This window comes from Gymnodraco acuticeps, unplaced genomic scaffold (genome assembly GCF_902827175.1).
Source record: "Gymnodraco acuticeps unplaced genomic scaffold, fGymAcu1.1, whole genome shotgun sequence".
Classification (NCBI taxonomy): Eukaryota; Metazoa; Chordata; class Actinopteri; order Perciformes; family Bathydraconidae; genus Gymnodraco; species Gymnodraco acuticeps.
In genome coordinates, this window is record NW_022992312.1 from 180,527 (window position 1) to 206,833 (window position 26,307).

The following is a 26,307-nucleotide window of genomic DNA, read 5'->3' on the forward strand; positions in this document are numbered from 1 at the left end:
AGAGAGGAGACAACCACACTCCCCCGCGTCGAGACTGCAAATGAATTGCGCATGCGCCAACTGCCAAGCCGTCCCGGTTTTGAGCGGGATTTAAATGTAAATGTTTCTTCACTCACTTTCAAACTATAATAAAGTTATGTTCTGCTTAAGACGGGGAAGCAACAAAGTAATTTTACCTTGCAGAATAGAGACATTTCTGATCTACTGTCGTCTGGATTTAACTCCGGTGGTTTCAAGTTTTGATCCTTGAAGGGTTGGGAACGTTTTTTGTACTCCCCTCTACCATGCTTTCTCCTACAGCCGCCATTACATGATATGCAAATTAGGCGATGACGTCATTTAGCGACTTCTGGCGACTTTTCGGACAGCCAATAGCTACTTTCCTTACTATGGAGTTGGCAACACTGTCACCACCAGCACACACACACTATGGCAGATGCAAGTATCAGCGAGAGCAGCAGCACATTTACAACTTGGAGATTTAACCACTATTTTCAATTTGTGGGGATAAAGGACGCAAAAAATATTATGGTCAAATGTAAACTGTGTGCAGGACAGAAAGCATTGTCCACATCGAATAACAGCAATGCCAATCTCCTGAAGCACCTAACTAATGTACATGGGGCTATAAAACTAGTCGCCAAAGACCCCACCGTCTCAACCACCGGCAGTGACCCAGATGGAGCAACACCATCTAAACAGCCAAAAAACGATGTTTTTTAAATCGCCACATGTCAACTAAACAGATTGATTGCCAGGTATGTTGTTGAGGACATGCTGCCCATCGCAACGGTCGAGTCTGTTGCCTTCAGAGAACTAGTCAGCAAAAACCAACACAAAAACTTGTATTTTTATTGTTATTATTTTAAGTAAAGTAAAGTAACTTGTTACTACTTACTTTTATAATTTAGTAACTAATAAAGTAACTAGTTACTTTTTTACTATAACTATTAATAGTTACTTTTTAAAAGTAACTTGCCCAACACTGCCACACTGACAGAGTGTCGTGAAAAAAAAAAAAAGATCCGCCGAAGGGGTCTTTGGGGCTTAACAGTAAGCTAGTTACATTTATGATATATCAAGCAAAGATCCTCTTTTTAGCATTCAAGAGCTATATATACACCTTTATGTTTTTGAACGTACCGATGGTTGAAATCACATTTTGCTTTGCTTCAAACCAATCTAGCCTAACCAAATTAACAAAACTGTAGGTCTAACAAGGGCAAGGTAAGTGCCTCAACATGTTTCATCAGATTAAGTAACAATGTACTAAATTTAAATCCAACAAACGATGGATTACATACACCTTCTGTGAAAGCTGTCCTGTAAACAGCTGGTGTGAAATCACCATGAAGATCGTGTTACAGCAACAGCTAAGCAGGTTCCCGCCAGTTTATACAGCTGTTAGGTTCCTGTGCTAATTAGAAGATGTGGTCTTTAAAGGGCTTTATGTTTGTAAGAGTAACACGCATGAGAAGCCTCGAGAAGATAAAGTATCCCATAAACACCCACCCAAACACCCAGCCTTGACACATAACCCTGATGACGTAAGGTCAACCGGTTGCCCCCCTCTCACTTTCCAGGCACACTCCTTCAAAAGGAGGCTGATTTCCGGGGAATCATGATGGGTTAAACATGTGACAGTGATAATGAGAAGCACTAATAGCAGTGGGGGATGGAAAGGATCAGTATTGCAACGTTCCACGAAATAAAGACTTGTACCTGGAAAGAGTCTTCCTGGATGAAGTACTGTAAAGTTTCACCATGTCACAGATCTGGCTGTCGACGAATACCAGAACAGTGTTATAGGAGCTAGTTTTGCACTTGCCAGAGTGCAAAATTCAGTTGGACTTCAGTAATGGCGCGTTTCCACTGCAGGCCTCGCTCGGCCTCGCTCGGCCTCGCTCGGTTTGGTTAGGCCTTATTAGGCCCGTCTCACTTTAATGCTGCGCTTCCATTACAGTTTAGGAACTGGGGTAGTTACTATAGTAACGCAGTGTAGGCGGAGCCGTGACGTCATCTTCAATGAGCCCCCAGAAAAACAACATGGCCGTTAGCTCTTAGCACTCAGAGCTCACAGCTCTTCATATCTGTTCAGAAACTAGACAAAAGTTAAACAAGTACAAACCACAGACTGCCTGTGTCATGGCGAATACAGTCGCTGGTTTATTTATGTCTGTATAGGCCGTTGCTGTGAGTGTGGACGGTCGGAGCATATATAACGTTAGCTTAGCCAAGCTCCATTTAGAAAACACGCATTTTAAAGGGTTTTTCGCCTGCCGTCTGTCTGCAGACTTGTCAAAGCATTAATTCATGGTTTTTACTAACCGGTATCAGTATGTTGTTACTTCGGCATCATTTAGAAACGTGTATTACAATTAAATCATGGTCAAATATGTTCATCTTGTTGTAGTTGTAGCCCCTTTCCAGCGATTCTCTCTAGTTTAGCATACTCAGCCCGACTCAGCCTGGTTGTTCCTGGCCCTAGAACCACAATTTTATGGGGCCAGAAAAACTGTGAATTAGGACCCGCTAGCTGGTACTAGGTCAAGTGGAAACGCAACCAAAAACGGGCCCCGCACGGCTCGGCACGCTTAAAGCGAGCTACCCGCTGCAGTGGAAACGCGCCATAAGACGCCATGAAGGGTGGATTTATATTCCCATCCGTCTCTCTGACTGATTCTGCCCCCAGTGAATTACATTTAGCCATTTTAATCCAGAAGCATTTGCACAACTTGAGGAGAATAACAGTCATCCTAACACAAATGGGCTGCAAATCCTGACATGTTTTAGCCCTCGTGTCACATGCTGTCTGAGCTCCATAAACATTTTGTATACCAACAACTGTTTCAATGCTCCAGATATTTACAGACCACCCACTGATCTGTCAATCAATGCGGACAAGAAGAAGTGTCAGACACCATAGTCTGACGATGTCACTCCAGGCAGATAAATGTCCAACTTTCAACAGAGAACTTGTCACGTCAAAGGCGTCCCAGGTGGAAAAGCAGGGCAGCGGCAACACATGAGCAGCTGACGGGCAGATGTAACTTTTTACCCAACCTCTGATCTCTGAAACAACACAGGAAGCAGCGTGTCTGAGCCTCCAACAAGCCCGTGACGGTGCTTTAAAAATAGAGCGAGACAAACAATGTGAGGAATGGCGACAAAAACATCCAAGCTCTTCACTCGTGATTAGGAAGAGGTCTAAATATGTTAACCCCGACTCTGATGCAACTAATACCTGTTTATGTTCCATGTACAGCCACATATACAGCTGACCTAAGCAGGTTGAGGTTACGGTTTGCAAAAGGCCCGTCTGGCCATGACATGAATCCAACAGGAGCAGGTAATATAAGACGACGGTGTTATGGAAGGAAGGGGAGAGATGCCGCAGCGATGTGTGCCGCTTTCCAAGTAGATCCATGCTCTGCTGTTCATGTTGTTGACCTATTTAAATTTAAAGTAAGAGTAGAATGTGCCAAACATGTGAGCCAACTTTCCTCCTCATGAGAAAAGGTGAACAAATAGCCTGTGTACGTTAAACGCTGATTGCACAATCCAAACACAGACAAGAACAAGACTGCAGTCCTCTAAGTGTGGAAACATATTCAGTATTCAAAGGTCTTAAAGGTTTACCAAAATCACCAAATTAAGACAACAAAATAATAATTCTCAGAGCTTTATCCTAAGTATAATGAAACTAGGGTTAACTGTGCCATTGATTATGAACAAAAAAATATATCTTTAATAACCAGAAACACTTTTCCATTTATCTCCATGAAATCTGTGAGGCTTTCATCTAAAAACCTATATTTCAAAAACGAAATCAGCATGGCAAGAGGTTAGTGAGAAAATAAAAACTGAAATGTTATTTGGGGCGAAAAGACCCTTTAAATTATTGTTTACTTTATTCACTAGATCACAACAAACTCCAGACATACCTCAGTCCTGCCCCACAATCTTCAGAAGACATCTCAAGAGCTTCAGGTGCCTTCAGAAGGTTTGAATTATCTTTTAAAAGCAGCCAAACCCTGGATATTCAAGACGATGGAGAGAGCTACAACTTATCTTTGCAGTTCAAAAAAATGCCAGCGAAAATGAAGGGTCGAGCCAACTTTGTTTTTAAGTGCCACACGGCGCGAGAGCAGCTTGTGTTTATCCTCAATGAAGCCCCGGTTGGAGTATTTCAAGCGGCCTCGTCTAAAAATACCCAGGTCACACTACATTCCTACTGGCAGCCATCAGGAGGACAGAGGGATGGGGTTAAGGGGTGTAGAAACAGCAACACCCTCCACCACCAACCCCAACACCAACAAGACATCAACCCAGACACGCCTCCTCAGTGTCAGTGACACCAGCATTAGAGGGGTCATGTGACTGTTGATGAAGGGGTTTCCTAAACACCTTGGAAATGAACTTTCTTGCCGAGAGTCAGATGAGAAGATGTCAGTCAATATCAGTATGAGGGTAATGAAGCTATACTGCCATTAACTACCTGATTTAGCTTAGCATAACAACTGTCCAAAGGTTACAAAACCAACCACACCAAACCTCCAGAAAGAGCATTGGGCGTTGAAGCAAATGTTCGTAGTGGCCGAGTGGTGGTACAACAACTTTAGTGGCAGTTGGTGACGTCATTAGGCCCAAAAAGACTTTTCCCATTTACTTACATTCGAAAGGGAGATGTCTGTAAATCAGACTACTACCCAGTACGAACACTTTCACTTCCATTGGTAGAAGTCGTTTTAAGTTTTGCATACACACATCCGAGTCCAATCGATGGTCTCAACTCTTAACTTACAAGTGAAAAGGCAAGGTTAACGGAAAAGGTTACGGGAAAAGAAAGGGTAATATAATTTAATATATATTAAGAAATACAGTATATCGTTTTTGAGGTCTACATGATGGAGTAGTACACACTTTTGTTTATGTGAAGAATCTACCAGTGCCTGACTGGTCCCCAAAATGAGGAACAAAACTTGATTATCATGAACATTTTAAACATCTTGACATGTTGTATTGTGGAAAACTGGACCATAAACTGATCCACAATTAGACAAAGTGTTGGCTGATATTTCGATATGTCTTTATAATAAACCATGATTGAAATATTTAATGTACATCATCTATGCATCCTTCAAATGTTATTATGCAGCTTGGATCCAAAAAAATAGATACTTGTATAGCTTAGTTTAATTTTGAAACTGACTTCAAAGTGATCCAAATATATGTATAATATTCAACACAAATATTTATGGGTAATAAATACACAAATATTACGACACTATGACTCTTGGTTATATATGACTTGATCATTTGACTGTGATGAAACTCTCGAGTCTGGTTTGTTGTTTTGTTTTCTACCAGTCGCCCTCTTTTCAATCAGACGCTTCACTCTGAAGCACACCCCCCTCTGTGGCAAGTGATCTGATTGGCTCGACTGCCTCAAGTCACACCTCTGAAACAGCTCAGACAGTGGAGAAACAGCTGAGGGAGGCACGCACGCACGCACACACGCACACGCACACACACACGCACACGCGCACGCACATGCACACACACACACACACACACACACACACACACACACACTCAGGTTTCACAACTCTTAAGGCACTTGTGTTTGTTGTGGGAACAAAAAGCAGCACAGCAAGTGTTTCCTAGAAACAACAAAAACAACATCCAGCTAATGGTCATGTGACATTTGTCCACATGCTGAACTTACTCCATAATCACACACAAGATGATGGTCATGCTTTATGTGTGTCATCCATGATGCAGGTATATTATAATTAGAGATCTTACTTTCCTCAAATTTAAGAAAATCATTCAGAATCCCACAACTTTCTCTCATGCTCTTTGTTTCTAATAATGCAGGAAAAATATTCGTTATAAAATAATTCAGGATCCTTTTTCCTGAAATGTAGAAGAATCACTCAAACCGTAAATATATCTGTGTTTATATTTTGTATTGTAATTGTATTGAATGTATTATTCTTCTGTTTTGTTTTATGTATAAAGTGTAAAATTGTGAATTTGTACTATGAGCAAAGTGCGATTGGTGAGTTGCAAGTAATTGCAAAAGTAAATCCTAAAATAATTACAGATAGGGTTAGGGTTAATTTTAAAGTGATTTAAATGCCACCTCTATATATAAGGTTTAGTTGTCAGAAACTAGACGAAACAAACGTTATATTTTATTTAATATAATTCAGGAATCCTTTTTCCTGAAATGTAGAAAAATCACTCGAAACCTTAAATAAATTTGTGTTTGTATATTTATTTTATTGAATGTTTTATTTTTCTGTTTTATTTTATGTAAAAAGTATAAAGTATGTAATATCATTTGTATGTGCGAAATGCGATCTGTGAACATAGTTGATAAATAAGTTATTAATTGTTACTAACTAAAGACTAAAATATGTCAAAATAGAAAAAACGAATGAATACTTTCTGATACCAAAACCACTACAGAGAGGGTTAGGGTTAAATAATTTAAAAGTTATTTAAATGCCACCTCTATATATAAGGTGTTGTTGTCAGAAACTATAAGAAACCAATGTTAACTCTTGGTAGGAAACACTTTGTTGAGCCATTAAAAAAAACAAATACATAAGTTGGACCCGATAGATGGCCAATGCTATGTTTTGGACTACATCCACAGCTCAAACATCCCAGCTGTCAGCTCACATTTTGAGTCAGCGGCTAATCTCCCACAAGCCTTTGCATGAGCCTCGCTCTGAGCCTGATGTACAACTACCCACAATCCTCTCTGACAGACAGCAGCAGGTGACAACAACACAATCCAAAACACTCTGCTGCTGGCCAAATGTCACAGAGAGAGGAAGCTAAGAGGGTAGAGTGGAACTAGATATGTAAATTAGAATAGAAGGAGCATGTCGTGAAGCCAACTGCTAACAGTCGAACTTCAGATAAATGAAAGATACGTTAAGAGTTTATAAGGTACAGGATAAACTTTAATGCACATTATAGGCATCATATAAGTAGACTGTATAGCAGGGCAGTTGCATTTGATTGCATAAAGGCTTCTCAGGGCGGTGGTGGCAAAGTCGATAGGGACTTGGCTTGGCAACTGGAAGGTCACCAGTTCAAGTTCCGGAAATACCAAGTGCTACCGAGGTGTCCCTGAGCAAGGCATCGTTCCCCACACTGCTCCCAGGGCGCCATTCAAAATGGCAGCACACTGCTCCTAACACTAGGATGGGTCAAATGCAGAGAAAAAATTTCCCCACGGGGATTAATAAAGTATATCAAAAAATGTACATGCTTTCCATGTTGCAGTTGTTTTATGTAATGTACTGTTGCATAAAGTACTTAAATGGATAACAAACATTTATTTGAACCTAAAGCACAATGTTGTCCTTATCCTCACCAAAAAGTTATATTTGTGCATTGAAATGTATGGAAAACTGTATGAAGTGCAAACTGGGGTGCAAAAATGATGAACAGGTAATGTGAAGTATCATAGTTTGAAGCGTAAAGCCAATAACAAATCTGACGTATTTGACGAGTTGGGTTTAAAATCTGATGTGCAAATTATTCAAGATTATGATATTCATGTATTTGCCTTTTTATCTGCACGGTCCCCTTTGCTGTACAACGTAAATATCCCCACTGTAGGACAAATAAAGGATTTCTGATTTCTTGGAGTTTCCCTACAAATGAGTTAGCAATAACTTCAGTAACCCTCTTTCTCCCCAAAGACTTCATCAACACGGAAGAGACATTCAGCTCAATTGTCCTGATTGTATTCAGTCTTTTTAACTTCTATTGTTATAATTCTGATATGGAATCCCAGCTCTTGTTTTTATACCCAAACTCGACCCTGACCTGGCTTCACCCGGCTTTATGTTACATAACTCAGATGTGTTGCATCCAGCCTGGCGCCCACAAATCCCTCTCACCTCCTCTCAATCCCACCGAGCCTTTAGCGCTGGCATCGAGTAACAAACATAAACACATTCCTTCAAAATGAGGGCACGAGAGTAAACCAGGTGACATATATTAATATTGTTTCTTCTAAATTTGACTACATGTTGTTATAATGAGAAGGGGTTCGGGATTTGGGTTAGGGTAATTTCCATCTGCAGTCTCTGGGCATGTACAAACATACCAACAAACATTAAAAACATTTAATAATGCCGTAAAAAACTAACATAAGGCTAGAGAGGAACTACAGCATGGTCACATGACTTCACTTCACCACCGCTAAGCTAAAGAGGGCTAATGTTGAGCAATAAAGGAACTACAGCACAGTCACATGACTTCACGTCACCACCGCTAAGCTAAAGGTGGCTAATGTTGACCTATAAAGGAACTACAGCACGGTCACTTGACTTCACATCACCACCGCTAAGCTAAAGGAGGCTAATGTTGGGCTATAAAGGAACTACAGCACGGTCACATGACTTCACGTCACCTCCGCTAAGCTAAAGGTGGCTAATGTTGGGCTATAAAGGAACTACAGCACGGTCACATGACTTCACGTCACCACCGCTAAGCTAAAGGTGGCTAATGTTGACCTATAAAGGAACTACAGCACGGTCACTTGACTTCACATCACCACCGCTAAGCTAAAGGAGGCTAATGTTGGGCTATAAAGGAACTACAGCACGGTCACATGACTTCACGTCACCACCGCTAAGCTAAAGGTGGCTAATGTTGGGCTATAAAGGAACTACAGCACGGTCACATGACTTCACGTCACCACCGCTAAGCTAAAGGTGGCTAATGTTGGGAAATAAAGGAACTACAGCACGGTCACCTGACTTCACGTCACCACCGCTAAGCTAAAGGCAGCTAATGTTGGAGTATAAAGGAACTACAGCACGGTCATATGACTTCACGTCACCACCGCTAAGATAAAGGAGGCTAATGTTGGGCTATAAAGGAACTACAGCACGGTCACATGACTTCACGTCACCACCGCTAAGCTAAAGGTGGCTAATGTTGGGCTATAAAGGAACTACAGCACGGTCACATGACTTCACGTCACCACCGCTAAGCTAAAGGTGGCTAATGTTGGGCTATAAAGGAACTACAGCACGGTCACATGACTTCACGTCACCACCGCTAAGCTAAAGGAGGCTAATGTTGGGCTATAAAGGAACTACAGCACGGTCACATGACTTCACGTCACCACCGCTAAGCTAAAGGAGGCTAATGTTGGGCGTGATGACGTTTAGTCGTCTCCTTTAGACACTTGTTAGCAACCTCTGTTCACCAGTGGGGTATTTACTGACGTCATGATGACTGACTGACTGATGTCCTAGAACAAACATATCTTCAGCTTGTGTTACCACAGACCTTATTACAACCAAACACTTGACTTCAAGATGATGGAACTCATAATTCTTGGGATGCTAACTCTTTTCTCGGTTTAGGACTTTTTACTGCACCACTCTCTACATGTAGACATTGTTTTATTTTACTCATATTTGAAAAAAGCTAAGTACAAAAAGATTTCTTAACAACAAAGTCCCAAACAGAGCTTAGAGCATATCACTGAATAAGATTCTATCCTGCACAGAAACATGCTGTGTGACAGGTCGTCTGCCTTTCATATCGTTTTCAGTCATAAAACCCAAAACCCAAACATGTCTTCCCTACAGTGTCCCCCCTCTCGACAAATGTCTCATGTTAACACTTTATCACAAGGTGAGTCAGTGATTTGTGAGGTGAAACTGAGCCGTCACATGGTCAGTCGGAGAGGATTATATCAGAGTCATGCGTGGGCTGCAGCTTCTCCACAGTGCAGATAAGAGAGGAGTGTTTCCCACAGGATTATAAATATAATGTTATGGTGGACACACCTCTGCACGTCTAGGGGTGAAGCTCATATTCATACATTTTCAAATTAAAGAGTCCTCTCCTGCTGATGTTCAGGTGTATATCAGTATGTAGTGTCTCTACTTTAAAGAGTCCTCTCCTGCTGATGTTCAGGTGTATATCAGTATGTAGTGTCTCTACTTTAAAGAGTCCTCTCCTGCTGATGTTCAGGTGTATATCAGTATGTAGTGTCTCTACTTTAAAGAGTCCTCTCCTGCTGATGTTCAGGTGTATATCAGTATGTAGTGTCTCTACTTTAAAGAGTCCTCTCCTGCTGATGTTCAGGTGTATATCAGTATGTAATGTCTCTACTTTAAAGAGTCCTCTCCTGCTGATGTTCAGGTGTATATCAGTATGTAGTGTCTCTACTTTAAAGAGTCCTCTCCTGCTGATATTCAGGTGTATATCAGTTTGTAGTGTCTCTACTTTAAAGAGTCCTCTCCTACTGATGTTCAGGTGTATATCAGTATGTAGTGTCTCTGCTTTAAAGAGTCCTCTCCTGCTGATGTTCAGGTGTATATCAGTATGTAGTGTCTCTACTTTAAAGAGTCCTCTCCTGCTGATGTTCAGGTGTATATCAGTATGTAATGTCTCTACTTTAAAGAGTCCTCTCCTGCTGATGTTCAGGTGTATATCAGTATGTAGTGTCTCTACTTTAAAGAGTCCTCTCCTGCTGATGTTCAGGTGTATATCAGTATGTAGTGTCTCTACTTTAAAGAGTGCTCTCCTGCTGATGTTCAGGTGTATATCAGTATGTAGTGTCTCTACTTTAAAGAGTCCTCTCCTGCTGATATTCAGGTGTATATCAGTTTGTAGTGTCTCTACTTTAAAGAGTCCTCTCCTGCTGATGTTCAGGTGTATATCAGTATGTAGTGTCTCTACTTTAAAGAGTCCTCTCCTGCTGATATTCAGGTGTATATCAGTTTGTAGTGTCTCTACTTTAAAGAGTCCTCTCCTGCTGATGTTCAGGTGTATATCAGTATGTAGTGTCTCTGCTTTAAAGAGTCCTCTCCTGCTGATGTTCAGGTGTATATCAGTATTTAGTGTCTCTACTTTAAAGAGTCCTCTCCTGCTGATGTTCAGGTGTATATCAGTATGTAGTGTCTCTACTTTAAAGAGTCCTCTCCTGCTGATGTTCAGGTGTATATCAGTATGTAGTGTCTCTACTTTAAAGAGTCCTCTCCTGCTGATGTTCAGGTGTATATCAGTATGTAGTGTCTCTACTTTAAAGAGTCCTCTCCTGCTGATGTTCAGGTGTATATCAGTATGTAGTGTCTCTACTTTAAAGAGTCCTCTCCTGCTAATGTTCAGGTGTATATCAGTATGTAGTGTCTCTACTTTAAAGAGTCCTCTCCTGCTGATGTTCAGGTGTATATCAGTATGTAGTGTCTCTACTTTAAAGAGTCCTCTCCTGCTGATGTTCAAGTGTATATCAGTATGTAGTGTCTCTACTTTAAAGAGTCCTCTCCTGCTGATGTTCAGGTGTATATCAGTATGTAGTGTCTCTACTTTAAAGAGTCCTCTCCTGCTGATGTTCAGGTGTATATCAGTATGTAGTGTCTCTACTTTAAAGAGTCCTCTCCTGCTGATGTTCAGGTGTATATCAGTATGTAGTGTCTCTACTTTAAAGAGTCCTCTCCTGCTGATGTTCAGGTGTATATCAGTATGTAGTGTCTCTACTTTAAAGAGTCCTCTCCTGCTGATGTTCAGGTGTATATCAGTATGTGGTGTCTCTACATGTCTCCATGCTTTAATGTTCAAAAAGCTCTTTGTTTTCCTCATACTGCCTGTGCTGCAGCACCTCTTTTCACCCTCTGTCTGAAACCAGAGCCCAGTCTGCTCTGATTGCTTAGCTGGCCGGCTCTGTTGTGATTAGTCAAATCACGTGTTGGAGCACTAGCCAATAGAGTGTGAGTGTTACATAAGGCACATTCACACCGCGGTACTTTTCCCACAAAGGTTCATGCGAACTTAGTTCATGAGAACTCTTTTATCGCGTTCACACCAAAAAGAGCCGCTCGAAAGTCCCTGCTAGAGAGCAGGGACTTTCGAGCGGCTCTTTTGTGAGAAAAGAGCTATATTTCTGATTGGCTGGGCGGATTGCAAACCACGCCCCGTAAAACTCCCAAAAAGTTTTGTGAAGCCGCCATTTTATTATCCTCGCATTAGCATTATTAGCATTAGCATTAGCCCAGCGCAGAAACACAGAGAGACTAACTTATGGCAACACAACATAAAACATGGGAGCGGTGGAGATGAGGAGGTGTCGGCGTTCTGGCGATTTACTCGGAAGGCTTCAGTAGAAGCTGCTGGGAGTCCCAGCAGCTTCAACTGAAGCCAGTCCCCAACTCCGGGGACTTCCGGCCGGGGACTTTGGGTGGCAGTATACGCCGTGAAGTGGTTTGCGGCCTGCCAGTAAGCCCAAAGCAGAAGAAGAAGAAGTGACGTCAGCGGCTTCATTTGCCTAATCCACCCCCAGGGACTTATTCCGGTGTGAACGCGATCTGTACTTAGTTCATGAGAACTAAAGAGTTCTCATGAACTAAGTTCTCATGAACCTTTGTGGGAAAAGTACCGCAGTGTGAATGCGCCTATAGTGATGTCACTGATGTTCACATGGACACAAACCTATAGAACACACTACAGGAGAGGGAAAATAAAGAGCAGAATCGTTTTTAAAAAAAATACATTTTAAAAAACAGCCACATTCTGGACATTCTATTTATTTTGCCATTATTTTTCCTTTGTATAAGATTGTTCTAACCGTTCAAATCCAAAGCCCATGACACACCTCAAGCTTTGCCACGCCCAAAAAAATGTTTTCCTCAATCAATAGGATTATTACTGATCCACACACACACACACACACACACACACACACACACACACACACACACACACACACACACACACACACACACACACACACACACACACACCACACACACACACACACACACAACACACACACACACACACACACACACACACACACACACACACACACACACACACACACACACACACACACACACACACACACACACACACACACACACACACACACACACACACACACACACACACACACACACACACACACACACACACACACACACACACACACACACACACACACACACACAGAGAGACACACACACCTACCTTGTCGTCATGCTGCGCCATAAGTGAGCTCCTGTGGGAGAGAAGAGATCTATTATTCATCACCTCACTGGAAAACAGCATAAAGATGACTGATACAAAATACTGTGCAAACCGATATTGGTTGCCTTTATAGAAAAGGCAGTTCTAACAACATGAAATATTTCTTTCTGAAGGTTATAATTCTTGACAAATACTGCGCTCTTAAACACTCGTTGTGGCTGTCGAGCTAATTCAAACTATTTTGCTTTTAAATCGCTGACCTCTACTGGTTTAATATGCAGCGTTTTTGTTGTAGAGTGAGCAAGCTGGGGTTTCTATTTATATTGCCATTGGACATTTTGCACTTTACATCACAGCCAGATTGTTTTATGTAGAAATAACTCATGCGCCTAAAGGACAACATGTGAGATGTAGGTGCATAGACGCTGCAGATTACAAACTTGTGGAGTAATACACTGACTAAGTACCTCACTTCAAAACATCCAATCTATCCCTTTAAAGTGCACTGTCTCTTTAATTGGTGTCCATTTACAATAAACAAATATTAAGTGCACGAGAGTCAGAGCCACAGAGCTAAGATGTAAAAAATGAAGAGCTGTTTCTTTGGATAATAGAAACCTAATGTGTTTCTAAAGACATCAATGACATGAGGAATACATGCGTCTAGGTAGAAGTGCAATAGTTCACGTTCAGGCTGAGGAGTCTGACTCTTCCTCACGTCAGACTCGTCCTCTCTCATCAGGCTAACGAGTCAGGGGGAAATCATCAGGACTAACATCAAGCATCTTAAAGAAACTGCTGCCGTTGTTATTCAGTTAGCATTCGTCTCTGATTTGGGCTTTACATTACATTACATCTCAGTGTTGCTTTCATCTGAAGCGACTTAAGTTAAGTGCAATCCACCATGAACTGTCTAACAAGTACATTAGCTTTAAAATAAGCCACACTTATTTTAAGTTGACATGCAGTCAAAACAGATGGGTTTTCAGTCTGTGACAAAGATGTGTAGGTATCTAATGGAAAGTCATTTTTTCAACACTAAAAAACACTGTCAATAGGACTTATTAAACATCTGTAGTAGCTGCATCCTCCGGTCTTGTGCATAGATGTTGTACTCCAAGGTCTTCGGTTAAAGTGCATTGTGATGCACCCTTACGGCCCGTCCACACAGCGGCGTTGGAAGAAGCTTCCAACGTGTCTGCCCATTCACTTTGAATGGGGTGACGTCACTTTTCGCCGAACTGCATTGTGGGAAGCAGAGCGGAGCTTCCCTGGCGTTTCAGGCTGCAAAAGTTGAGCAATGTTCAACTTTTGAAGCTTCTGAAGCTTTCGGTGGAAGCGTCAGCCAATCAAATCATATGCCAGTACAAGCTCTAGCCAATCAAACCGCTGCTTGTGTGTCAGGGGCGGGAGATTCATGTGATTGGTTGTTGGTCGAGCTTCAGACACGCCCAGCTCCAAGCTTTTTTTGAAGCTGTAGTGTGGACGGGCCGTTACTGTGTTAGCTACAGAGTCACCTGAAACAAGTCTATTTAATAAGCATGGAAGCAGCATAAAGAGTAGGGGTGGGGGAAATAATCGATACAGCGTAGTATCGCGATACTTTGCGTGGCGATATTGTATCGATACACGGACGCCAAGTATCGATATTTTATTATATAAACTTTTTTTTTTTTTTTTTCATATAAACTGTAGCATATCCCTCCGAAAGATGGCCGTATATAAAACAGGAAGTTACGTTAAGACATGAATACAATTGCAATGAAAGTAACAAAAACAATGCCATCTGCTTTTCAGGTTCAAAGAACACACATTGGGTTATTCACATAAACTATTATGTATGTGCAATAGGGAAAGTTCTGTACCTGTATGTTTCTTGTTTGTTTCTCTGTTCTGTATCTATGACTGATTGACCTGAATGTTTTATGTGTATTATCTAGATGCCCAAGACACATTTCTCCTAAGGGAGACAATAAAGCTCTATCTTATCTTATCTATTCATATTGCAAATACATGTTTTAACCAGGAAGGGACGACGGACATGGATATGACCCATGTGATTTGCAATATCGCAATATATCGTATCGCAATACTTAGCATATCGTAGAATCGCAATACTATCGTAGCTTAAGTATCGCAATAGTATCGTATCGCGGGGAGCCTGGTGATTCCCACCCCTAATAAAGAGTGCAACTAAATTCTGCTAATTCATTGTTTGATGGTGTTTGCTTCTGTGCCGGCCCAGAGTCTCTTGTAAGAGACTTTCAGAATCTCAATGGAGAAAATCCACGTAAAATAAAGGAGAAATAACAAATTAAAAAAAGGAAACTCTAGTTTTGAATGTTTCTTGATTCATGTTGCAGCTAAAGTCACTTATTCATTGTTTAGTCTTTACATCTGTATTTCATTCATGTCATGAAGTCTTCTTTCTCTGACCAACAGCCTTAAACCGCAAATCATTTTATATACATGGCAAGAAAGAGAAGCTGCTTTTAACAATTGAGGAGTATAAATGACTTTTAAGTACAAACCAATATTAGGATTTATACAAAAATACACCTTTATTGATAATCGTTTGTTAGTTTTTTGCCCATAGGGTGGAACATTCATGTATTTGGAATGTATGTACTTGCATCCTCCCTTTGTGTTTTCTGATATAAATAGATATGTTTACCCAGGATATAAATCAGGTGTGTAATTGATTTGTGTTTTCTGAGAGATATTTGTACCCAGGTGTGTTGTTGTTACCTGTGGATCTGGACCGAGCGATGTCTCTGATGGTCACCATGACGACCAGCAGGGCCAGCAGGAGGAAGAGGAGGCTGAATCCTCGGAGAGAGGTGAAGGCCACAAACCTTAAGGAAATAAAAGTTTCACCAACATCACAAAACAGTTGTATCAGTGCATGGCTGGTGTTTAAGGGTTTATGCAGAAGGGTAATCATTTTTTGCTTTAAAATGTTGGTGTGGAGTTTTTCATCTTTGCTGTTGGATTCTTGTTGCTGTACTAATGGACCTTCGCTGTTGAATACCATTACCATTACTGGTGAATTAATATATACAATGTTTAACACAACTGTACCATATTTTATACCATAATCGGCTGATTCCAGTGTCCAAGATTTTGGCATTTTCCCACCAATATTTCATTTTGTCTCAGCGCAGAAATGTAAACTAAATATATAGGCTATGTGGGGAAATATTTTCCAAGGCCCATAACTGTGACCCAGCTTATCAGTTCAAACTGTCCTCACTGAGCACACGCACCTGTAACCTTGGCTGCTGTGCTCTCAGTGTTTTGTCTCCCTGTTCCTGCCTGTTGGCGTCAGCTGATAGAGGTGTTATCATTCTATCTTGTTATGAAGCATGTTGATGATGCTCTCTGAACTAGACACATGGGTCTGGGGTAGAGTTCTTCAGAATTGGTTTGGCATCTCAACCTGTGACAACTCGTGGCTCATGACCTGTCTTGTGAATTCTCCGGCCGAAGCTCCAAATAAACCGTCAGTGTTTGCCATCAAAGCTCCAGCTCTCCTCGTGTCTCTCTGAGTCCTGACTCCCATTGCTTCAGACGTTTCCCCCACAGGCTATAGACTCAGAGTATATAGGCTACATTGGAATATCATTTTTAAAATATACGTAATGACAAGAAATGTAATACTCCAGAACTAACAGGATAAATCGTGTCAAATATTAACAAACACCTGATATGTTTAAAGTTATAGGCCCAATGAAGTGGCACCATAACATAGAAAGAATAACATTTATTTTGGTCAATATTGGTTGATATTAAAGGAACTGAAAAAGGAAACCCATTGTAACCATTTAAAACATTATTATGGGAGGAAAAAACAAGATCTGTAGACTTCATTTAAAATAATAAACACTATGCGTTAACGTTAAACCTTTTAACCATTTCATTTTAAAATTGTATAATAGTTGTTCTTTTATTACCACCTCATTTCTTACTGTGTTCATATATGCACCATTATACACCAAAGCAAATTCCGTGCATGTGTACTTGGCAATAAAACTGTTTCTGATTTTTAATATTATGATATTTTTCTGAGGTTTGGGGTCATTTTCGGATTTGTAATTAGGTAGATCATTTGTTTATATATCATTTGTAAGTCAATAATATTGTTGTTTATCAAATTGATACTGCATACGTTTGTACAGTATCATAATTCTCATTTAATTATTATTATTTATTATTTGTATGTGCAATATGTACAATATTATATATATATATATGCCGTTAATAACTGTGTATATATACCTGGCTGCTAAATCCTCAGGACTGTTACAGGATGTGTTTTTTGTAAATTTTGTAACTTTTTTTATTATAATTTGTTTTAATCTTTAATACTTTTGTATGCTTGCTTCTTAGGTAACATTAAGCTGTCTTTGGCTCTTTTCTGCTGTAATAATGTAAATGTCCCCTCTGTGGGACTAATAAAGGTATTCTGATTCTGTATGATAATTCTCATTTCATTGTTATTATTATTTTTTGTATTATTATTGTTTTACACGTTCGACATAAATCCAAATCAAATCAAATCCAATTATAATTTTCCCTGCAGTCCTAGAGTTGTGAGGAATATCCCTGCGTCATGGTTCCTACCAGATCACCGCGTTGGCTGCAGCGAGCAGAGCTGAGGTCCTGCACGGTCTCTGCCTCCAGTTCACCAGGCCGGAGAGACGACTTCCTCCGCGGCCGGACAGCGGCTCCTCGCCTCGCTCTCCCCAGATCATAGGCACCACCGGCCGGGCAGATGCCTCCCCGCAGCCCACTGTTCCTGGTTCCCGGTTCCCCAGCATCGGAAGACTCCCCGGGGCCCCTCGCTCTCTGCCGCTCCTCCAGCAGAGAACCGGTGTCAAGCTCACAGCAGGGGGTATCATAGCAGTTCTGGTGCTGGATTTTCAAAATAAAAGTCACACAATTGAAACAACAATTAAAATGTACTGTTGTTTATTAGTGTTGGGAAGCGGCAGAGGTGGGAGAAGTAGGCTACTTGAGTAAAAGGAGAAGTACTCAGATCTTGTACTTGAGTAAAAGTAGAAGTACTCAGATATTGTACTTGAGTAAAAGTAGAAGTATCAGAGTATAGAAATACTCTGTTAAAGTACTGCATTCAAAATGTTACTCAAGTAAAAGTAGAAGTATCAGAGTATAGGAATACTCTGTTAAAGTACTGCATTCAAAATGTTACTCAAGTAAAAGTAGAAGTATCAGAGTATAGGAATACCCTGTTAAAGTACTGCATTCAAAATGTTACTCAAGTAAAAGTAGAAAAGTATTATCATCAAAATATAGTTAAAGTAGCGACAGTAAAAGTAGTCATTGTGCAGATTGGTCCATTTCAGAATAATATATCTGATATGTTTTATAATTATTGATTATTGAGTGTTATCAAAGATGTGGAGGTGCAGCTAGTTGTAATCACGTCTGAACACTGTAAAGTATTTCACTAAAACATGTTTTGAAATGACAATAAAGGCTCCTTGACAAGCCCACACTCCTCAAAAGGATAAACAGATACAATATAATTGATAGGATAAGACGGGATAAAAACACAATACCTTCCAAAAAAACTATTACAAAAACTATCTTTGACACAAACCTATGATTAGTTGCTGGTTTTCTCTCAAAATGAACATAGATAAAGTAAACACCTACAGTAGAATAATAATTGTAGTAAATTGCATTTCAGAGACTGTAATGGTAGTTTTCCATTTTATATGATGTGTTTTATTTTGAAATTCAGATTAGCCACATATCCTCTCTTGTTGTGTCCAATTCTTTCTGACTTGAAGCCTTCAGCTGATTATTGACTGTGTGTGTGTGTGTGTGTGTGTGTGTGTGTGTGTGTGTGTGTGTGTGTGTGTGTGTGTGTGTCTTTGTGTGTGTCTTTGTGTGTGTTTAATGGAATGTGACATTTGTTTTGTGCCATGACCAACCATGGAATATGTTGTTTTTTGTTGGTTAAAGTGTATTATTAATGTATTATTTCAGTGATATTTCCTGACCGAGAACTAGCTAACTTGTTTATTTTATTTGCTTTTGTACTATCTGGAGCTTTATACCATTATAATGAACTCTGAGAGAACTGATATGAACCCTCTGTTATCTGAAGAAGCAATGGAGAAGCATGCTTCACATAACTGGATGAAACTCCAACAAATCTGCATCCCTCACTTCTTTAAAATCAAGACTGAAGACTTGTCTGTTTGCTGCTGCATTTTATTAAATCAAAAAACTATTATCTACCAGTTGTATTCTTGTATTTAATGCATGTCTTACTCTGTGGTTGTTTTAATGGTATTTTCTTGACTTAACGACTGTTTTTAAATGTATATAACGGCAATCTTAATGTGTTTGCATTGTGTTGAAATGTGCTGTATAAATAAAGTTGCATTGCATTGAATAATTTTCTGGTTGGAGCCAAAAATTGCAGTTTATTCTTGATTGTTCAAACTAGAGTGTGTTGTCAGGCAGGAGTAGTTGGACAAGGCCGAGGTAACATTTTGACTGGTCAGATATTGCAATTATTAAGCCAAATACTTCAGTACGCAGATTTCTGGTCACGATCCTGGAATTTGCTCTTTGCCATTTTTACATTACATGACATTTGGCTTGTTTCCAAAGCGACTGCAACCAAAGTGCAATAAACTATGAAGATACCACTGTCAGTGCATACGTTTCAACTATAGGCTTAACTCTTAAGTGGTGGCTTTTTTAGTTTGCAACACAATTTGCCAAGTGCAACTCTGAAACCCAATGGTCGCACAATGAACAAAAACACATTATGCAGAAACAGGAACCAGACAATGTTTGATTTAGTAATGCACTTTAAAGTCAGATCATTGAAGATGGACTTAACTTAAAATAGGATGATAGCTAGATAGATATGCAGCCTGTGTGTGGGAGAGGCTGTATAGAAAGACTCCAAGAAGAAGAGTAAAATGAACCGGTCTTGGGAAGTTACGGCAAAAACAAGGAACTGTTTTTGTTTTGTATCAAGATCTGAGCTAAGTGCCAAATTGTGCACACACACACACACACACACACACACACACACACACACACACACACACACACACACACACACACACTTAAACATTATCATGCACTCATTCTTGTTTTGTTGAACATACCGTTACATCTATGTGTGTGTGTGTGTGTGTGTGTGTGTGTGTGTGTGTGTGTGTGTGTGTGTGTGTGTGTGTGTGTGTGAGTGTGTGTGTGTGTGTTGTGTGTGTGTGTGTGTGTGTGTGTGTGTGTGTGTGTGTTAGCCACTAATTGGACTGAATTTCACTGAACAACAAAAGATCAGGCTCGAAAATTCCAGCTCTGGTTTGTACAGGCTTTGCTTTGTTGTCCCTTGGCTTTCTGTCTCTTCTAATGCTGTGTTAACAGTATATCTATCTCTCTCTCTACTCTCTCTCTCTCTCTCTCTCTCTCTCTCTCTCTCTCTCTCTCTCTCTCTCTCTCTCTCTCTCTCTCTCTCTCTCTCTCTCTCTCTGTGTTTCTTTCAATCTCTCTCTCTCGTTTTATTTTTCTTTCACGCGGCCCATGAAAGGTTTTTTTTTTGTTGCCCCAAACGAAGCACCGTTACCCAAACTGCTCAGAGGCCAGAACTCACGAGGGACTTCCCTCATCAACTCCCGAATATCTCTCCCTCGCACACACACACACACATTAACACACACACATTTCAGGAGCCTGTTGGACGGCCACAATGAACCCCGGACCTTCATTGGAGTGGACCGTTGCCACCGTCTCCATCTATAGGAAACTCTCTGTGTCGCTCGGTGCTGATCCTGGACTGGAGCTTCCTGTTTGGTCTTTCTGTTGATGTTGAGGGACGGATAGATCTCGGAGGAAAGGATGATGATTGAGCTGCAAAGCCCGGATGATAGAGGAGGAGGAGGAGGAGGAGGAGGAGGAGGGAGGAGGAGGAGGAGGAGGAGGAGGAGGAGGAGGAGGAGGAGGAGGAGGAGGAGGAGGAGGAGGAGGAGGAGGAGGAGGCGTTGGGTACTTGGACATACTGAGCACAGAGGAGTTTGAGTGTAAGATCTGCTACTGCGCCTACAATCTGAACAGCCGCCGTCCGAAAGCGCTCGATTGCTGCCACCGTCTTTGCGCCAAATGTCTCACCAAGATCCTTGACCTTGGTGAGTCGCCTCCGAACGTTCTGGTGTGTCCGTTCTGCCGATACGTCACCAGACTACCTGGGCAGGAAGTGAGCAGCCTGCCAGATGATTGCAACCTGTTGGCAGCGCTGTCTCACCGAAGCAGGAACCAGAGGAACCTCCACTTCCACCAGGAGGCGACGACAGAACTGCTCCTCAACCCCCGGCGCCTCAACTCTCTGATGGGAAGTAATCTACCCATGACATCCCCTTTCTCCTCCTCCTCTTTGTCCTCGTCTTCTTCTTCTTCTTCCTCCTCCACCACTTACTCCTCCATACGAGGGTCCTCTAACTTTGTGGTGATCACCATCATGGAGCCGCCGCCGCCAATACCCACATCCAACCGAGGAGAAGTCCACCATCACGGATCGGACTACCGCTCCTCCAGCGTGGACTCCATGGCGTCCATCACTCAGAGGTGGACGATGTGGAATTGTGCCGCCCTGCTTTGTCAAACCTCCGCCCGAGCTTTGGTGTGGGTTTTGGGGTTGCTGTACTTCAGCTCGCTGCCCATGGGGTCTACCTGCTCATCATGCAGAAGACCACGGTCGGAGTCCTGCTGGTGAGCCTGGTTCCCGCCAGCCTGGTCATAATCATGGTCTATGGACTGTGCCAGTGTATCTGCCACGAGCTGTGGGACTGCATGCCTCCATAATGGGAAGCACATGAATGAAGGGAGTTTAATGGGTTTGTGTTAGAAAAATGTTACTCGTCACCGGCTTGAGCTTCAATATCAGGATCCATGTATTTATGATCCTCTCAAGAATGGAAGTAGTCATCACATATAGAGCATCAACTAGTTCCTGAACAGTGTCCTTCACATGCTGATATCCAAGAGAGGGAGTTACACAGTCACAAGATGGAGGAATGCCGGGTCTTCTAGGTATCACACATTCTGTCATGTTCAAATATTGATTTTTTTTCTCAAAATATTGGCTTTTTTCTTAAAATCTCAACATTCTGACTTTTTCTCAAATTGCTGACTTTTTTTCAATTTCTCAAAATTCTGACTTTTTTTCGGAATCTCAAAATTCTGACCTTTTCTCAAAATTCTGACTTTTTCTCAAAGTTCTAACTTTTTCTCAAAATCCCCAAATCATGTATTTTTCTCAAAATCATGTATTTTCTTTTCAAAATTCTGACTTTTTCTCAAAATCCTGATTTTTTTCTTAATACTTAAAGATGTTAATACTCCCTGGTCCCCGGCTTGAGCTTCAATCTCAGGATCCATGTATCTGTGATCCTCTCCAGAATGGAAGTAGTCATCACATACAGAGCATCAACTAGTTCCTGAACAGTGTCCTTCACATGCTGATATCCAAGAGAGGGAGTTACACAGTCACAAGATGGAGGAATAGAAAGCAGTATTCAATGTTTACATCAGATTAGCTCCACGTCAGAAATGAGCATGCTTGTCATATGTGTATCTCCATAGAGGCTGAATCATCATGTTAATCACATAGCTATCATATGCCTCAAACAGTCCTGATGCTCTTCTAGGTAATCATACATCCTGTCATGTTCACAGCTACAGTTGGGATACCTTTGTTATCATGTGTACTCTGATACTGGAAGAGTTCATTCACTATGTTTTGCTTAGCTAGACAATGGGTCTCCAGAGTTCACTAATGGGGACGTTACCATGTAACTGACCATGCAAACGCTTCAATAGCAGAACAAAAAAAATGCTCCTTTTCTTTATGGGAGATTATGTACATTACAAATGGAGTTTAGAGCGTTTTCATTGTTATACATGTTCATTTGTGCTAATATGTTTAGCTTGGTAGCCGATTAATCTGCTACGTGCACAGTCACTTTCGCATTCTGTGTAATACTGCTCGTCTGTTTCCGGTTACAAGATGACAACCTTTTATATCCGCTTGAAAAGCTCTTGAAAATCAACATTTCCGATGTTCATCGAATTTGCCTGACGCCAGGAAACTGGAAAAAGCCTTTTTTCTCCGTCGTTCATTTGTGCTAATTAGTTTAGCTTGGTAGCCGACCTTTTACACCCGCTTCCTACAGGAGCTCCTGAAAATCAACATTTCCGATGTTCATCGAATTTGCCAGGCTACTAAAGCCCCAGCCAGAAAACTGGACAAAGGCTTCAAATGATATCCAGCATCATATATACACAACTATGAAGAACAGAAAACCACTATTTCCGCATCGAGTGGCGCTAACCAGCTAACGCTAGCATACGCTGGCTAACGTCTAGAGTACTTTTTCTCCTGTCTTGGAAAATATTCCGTCGCTTGTGTTAAAATAAACTTTTAAACTAAATCACAGCCAGTTTAAAAGGACACTCTTCAGAGCAGTTTTACGGTGTGTTGGGACTGTGAGTACGTCAGAGACCCTCGTGCAAATAGCGTATTAAAGTTCAAAGTGTCAGACTTCGCTACGAGGTAACTTAGTGTCAAAATGTAACTAACAGATATCAACATGAAACTTTCCCAGTTGATTACCGACATAAAGAGAAATAGTTTTTGTATTACAAGTTTTCTGAAATGTCATGTTTGAATATGCAAATGAGGGATTATCTAATTAAATGTGTGTTGATTTGCATCTATTTACATTGTATTAAATCTGGGTTTAAAACTCTTGTTTCATTTTGTTGACATATGAGAGTAACGCAATGTTTTTGGAATAAAATCTTCAATAAATCAGGTTGTGTGACTTTTTTTGTAGAGGTTTGGTGAATGTATGTGCGTCTGAAGCAGAGATTAATATGAATTAACATACATATGCAAATGATATAATTTAATGCTATTGGTGAATTAAGGGAACATGCAAATAACGAAAGTTAGTGGGATAAACACCTAATTAAGTAAAAGTTTGGGAGTAAAATAGCAACAAAAAATGTATTGGGTTTTTTGCTTGGGCTATCTCGTCTTATTGCCATTTCTGGTGAAATCTGCTAAATAAATGTGTGTGGATGAGAAAAACAAGACGCTTTGGCAGGTCATTCTGGTCATTTTTAATCAGAGCACAGGTTGCAAAGTTCTTCATACAATGCAGCAAATTAAAATCAACATACTGTAAAATAATAACAAATGTTGAGTAAACTGATTTCACCAATTCACGTAAGATTGGAGAAATGGAGAGAAAAGTCAAATAAAGGCAAGAAATTCTCTATTAAAATGTTTAGGTGGATATTTGTCAGAATGCCTGATTTCCTCAGACAGATCCATCTTAGTATGCAGCAAAATACATTTAGCAATAATGGAAAGCCATGTATGAGATCTTAAAACTTGCTGCTAGCCAGTGTATGATGCTAAAAAGGTGATATTTATAACGTCATGTTCTGGTTTAATGTCTGGAAACTGAAATAATTCTTATTCAAACATATCTGAAATTTGCTTTAAGGAGTTTTTTCTAGAAAGTTCATTTTGATTAAACACTACTTTGTTTAGTTCAGTCTATATTGAAGAGTATACTCATATCTTGCTCTGTGATGAGTTTGAGCCTGAACCACCAGAGGGGGCTAATGTCCTCTGCCTCTTTATGTCTAAGAACATAGAAATCAAATCAAATCAGTGTTGTTGGAGAACTCCAGACTTTACATGTCAGAAAAAATCCAACATGCTTCAAGTCTCACACTATCCATTCAAATGATGAAACAAATGCAGCAGGAGTGTTTACACAAATCATTTGAAAGTCAAATTAAACTTTAATGCTGTTATTACACGACTTACTGGGAGAAACAAATAGCTGTGAGCACTTCTACCACTCTTTGTGTTTGTAATAGTTGCTAATTGATCATTCATTAGTGGCAATAAGGCACACATTAATAAAGAGACCATGTTATTGCAAGATAAACTGTTATAATACATTATTTAAATGTAAATGTTGTGCTTCAACATACCTTATTAATAGAGTTTGAATGTAAAATAAACAACAGTCAGAGCCTTTTCTACTAAGATATGCAAATATGTAAAACTCGGGAAACTCTGCAGCATTATAGTGTTTTTTCGTCGTTAAATAAATAAGAAGGCCCCTTTATGCTTTAGGGTTGTTCCCTTATGTAGTGTGTTATATAGGTTTGTGTGCATGTAAATGGTTTGCAAAGGCTACAATTCCTTATCTCCAGAGGGAGTTTCTCTCCCTCACACTCCCTTCCCCCCCTTCCTGAAACGCCTCCATTGGACTCCTTTGTTTACTTCCTGAACATAGTGACATCGCTATTTAACACTCCGGATCCTATTTGGCTAGTGCTCCAACGCATTGTTCGTGCTGAGGGGCAGGACATATCTAAGCGGTTGACCAATCACAACAGAGCCGGCCAGCTAACCAATCTGGTTTCAGACAGAGGGTGAAAATAGGTGCTGCAGCACAGACAGGATGAGAAAAATAAAGACCTTTTTGAACATTAAAGCATGGAGACAGGTAGAGACACTACATACTGATATACACCTGAACATCAGCAGGAGAGGATTCTTTAAAGTAGAGACACTACATTACATTACATTGCATTTAGCTGACGCTTTTATCCAAAGCGACTTACAATAAGTGCGTTCGACCAACAAAATACAAACTTGAGGAAAACAGAATCATATAAGTACATCAGGTTTCATAGAGCAAAAACATTTCAAGTGCTACTCAACTGGCTTTAGATAAGCCAGCCCTTTATTAGTATATAAGTGCTTTGTTAATAGTTCTATCGCTCGAAGTGGAGTCGAAAGAGATGAGTTTTCAGTCTGCGCCGGAAGGTGTGTAAGCTATCTGCTGTCCTGATGTCAATGGGGAGCTCATTCCACCATTTAGGAGCCAGGATAGCAAACCCACGTGTTTTTGCTGATTGGAACTTGGGTCCCCCTCGCAGCGAGGGTGCAGCGAGCTGTTTGGTTGATGCAGAGCGGAGTGCACGTGCTGGGGTGTACAGTTTAACCATGTCCTGGATGTAGGTAGGGCCAGATCCATTCGCAGCATGGTACGCAAGTACCATTGTCTTGAAGTGGATTCTAGCAGTTACCGGAAGCCAGTGAAGGGAGCGGAGGAGCGGAGTGGTGTGGGAGAATTTAGGAAGGTTGAAGACCAGACGAGCAGCTGCATTCTGGATGAGCTGCAGAGGTCGGATGGCACATGCAGGTAGACC

The 26,307-nt window shown here is 40.8% G+C and overlaps 2 protein-coding genes across 2 annotated transcripts in view; one reads left to right on the forward strand and one right to left on the reverse strand.

The window, feature by feature from the left end:
• The window catches only part of retreg1 (reticulophagy regulator 1), a 30,223-nt gene extending 12,305 nt beyond the window's left edge, over positions 1-17,918 (reverse strand). The window contains exons 1-3 of the mRNA XM_034208290.1: positions 17,641-17,918; positions 15,766-15,872; positions 13,018-13,048 (exon numbers count right to left, since the gene is read on the reverse strand). Of these exons, the coding sequence (XP_034064181.1) occupies positions 13,018-13,048; positions 15,766-15,872; positions 17,641-17,918 (416 nt within the window). The remainder of the gene's footprint in view (positions 1-13,017; positions 13,049-15,765; positions 15,873-17,640) is intronic.
• A 3,110-nt stretch (positions 17,919-21,028) lies between these two features.
• rnf182 (ring finger protein 182) lies at positions 21,029-22,188 on the forward strand (the record flags this gene model as incomplete). The annotated part of the gene is given in 2 exon segments (XM_034208269.1): positions 21,029-21,728; positions 21,731-22,188. Coding segments are annotated over 2 exon segments (837 nt in total), but the record flags the coding sequence as incomplete, so codon positions are not given.
• Between the last annotated feature and the right edge of the window lie 4,119 nt (positions 22,189-26,307).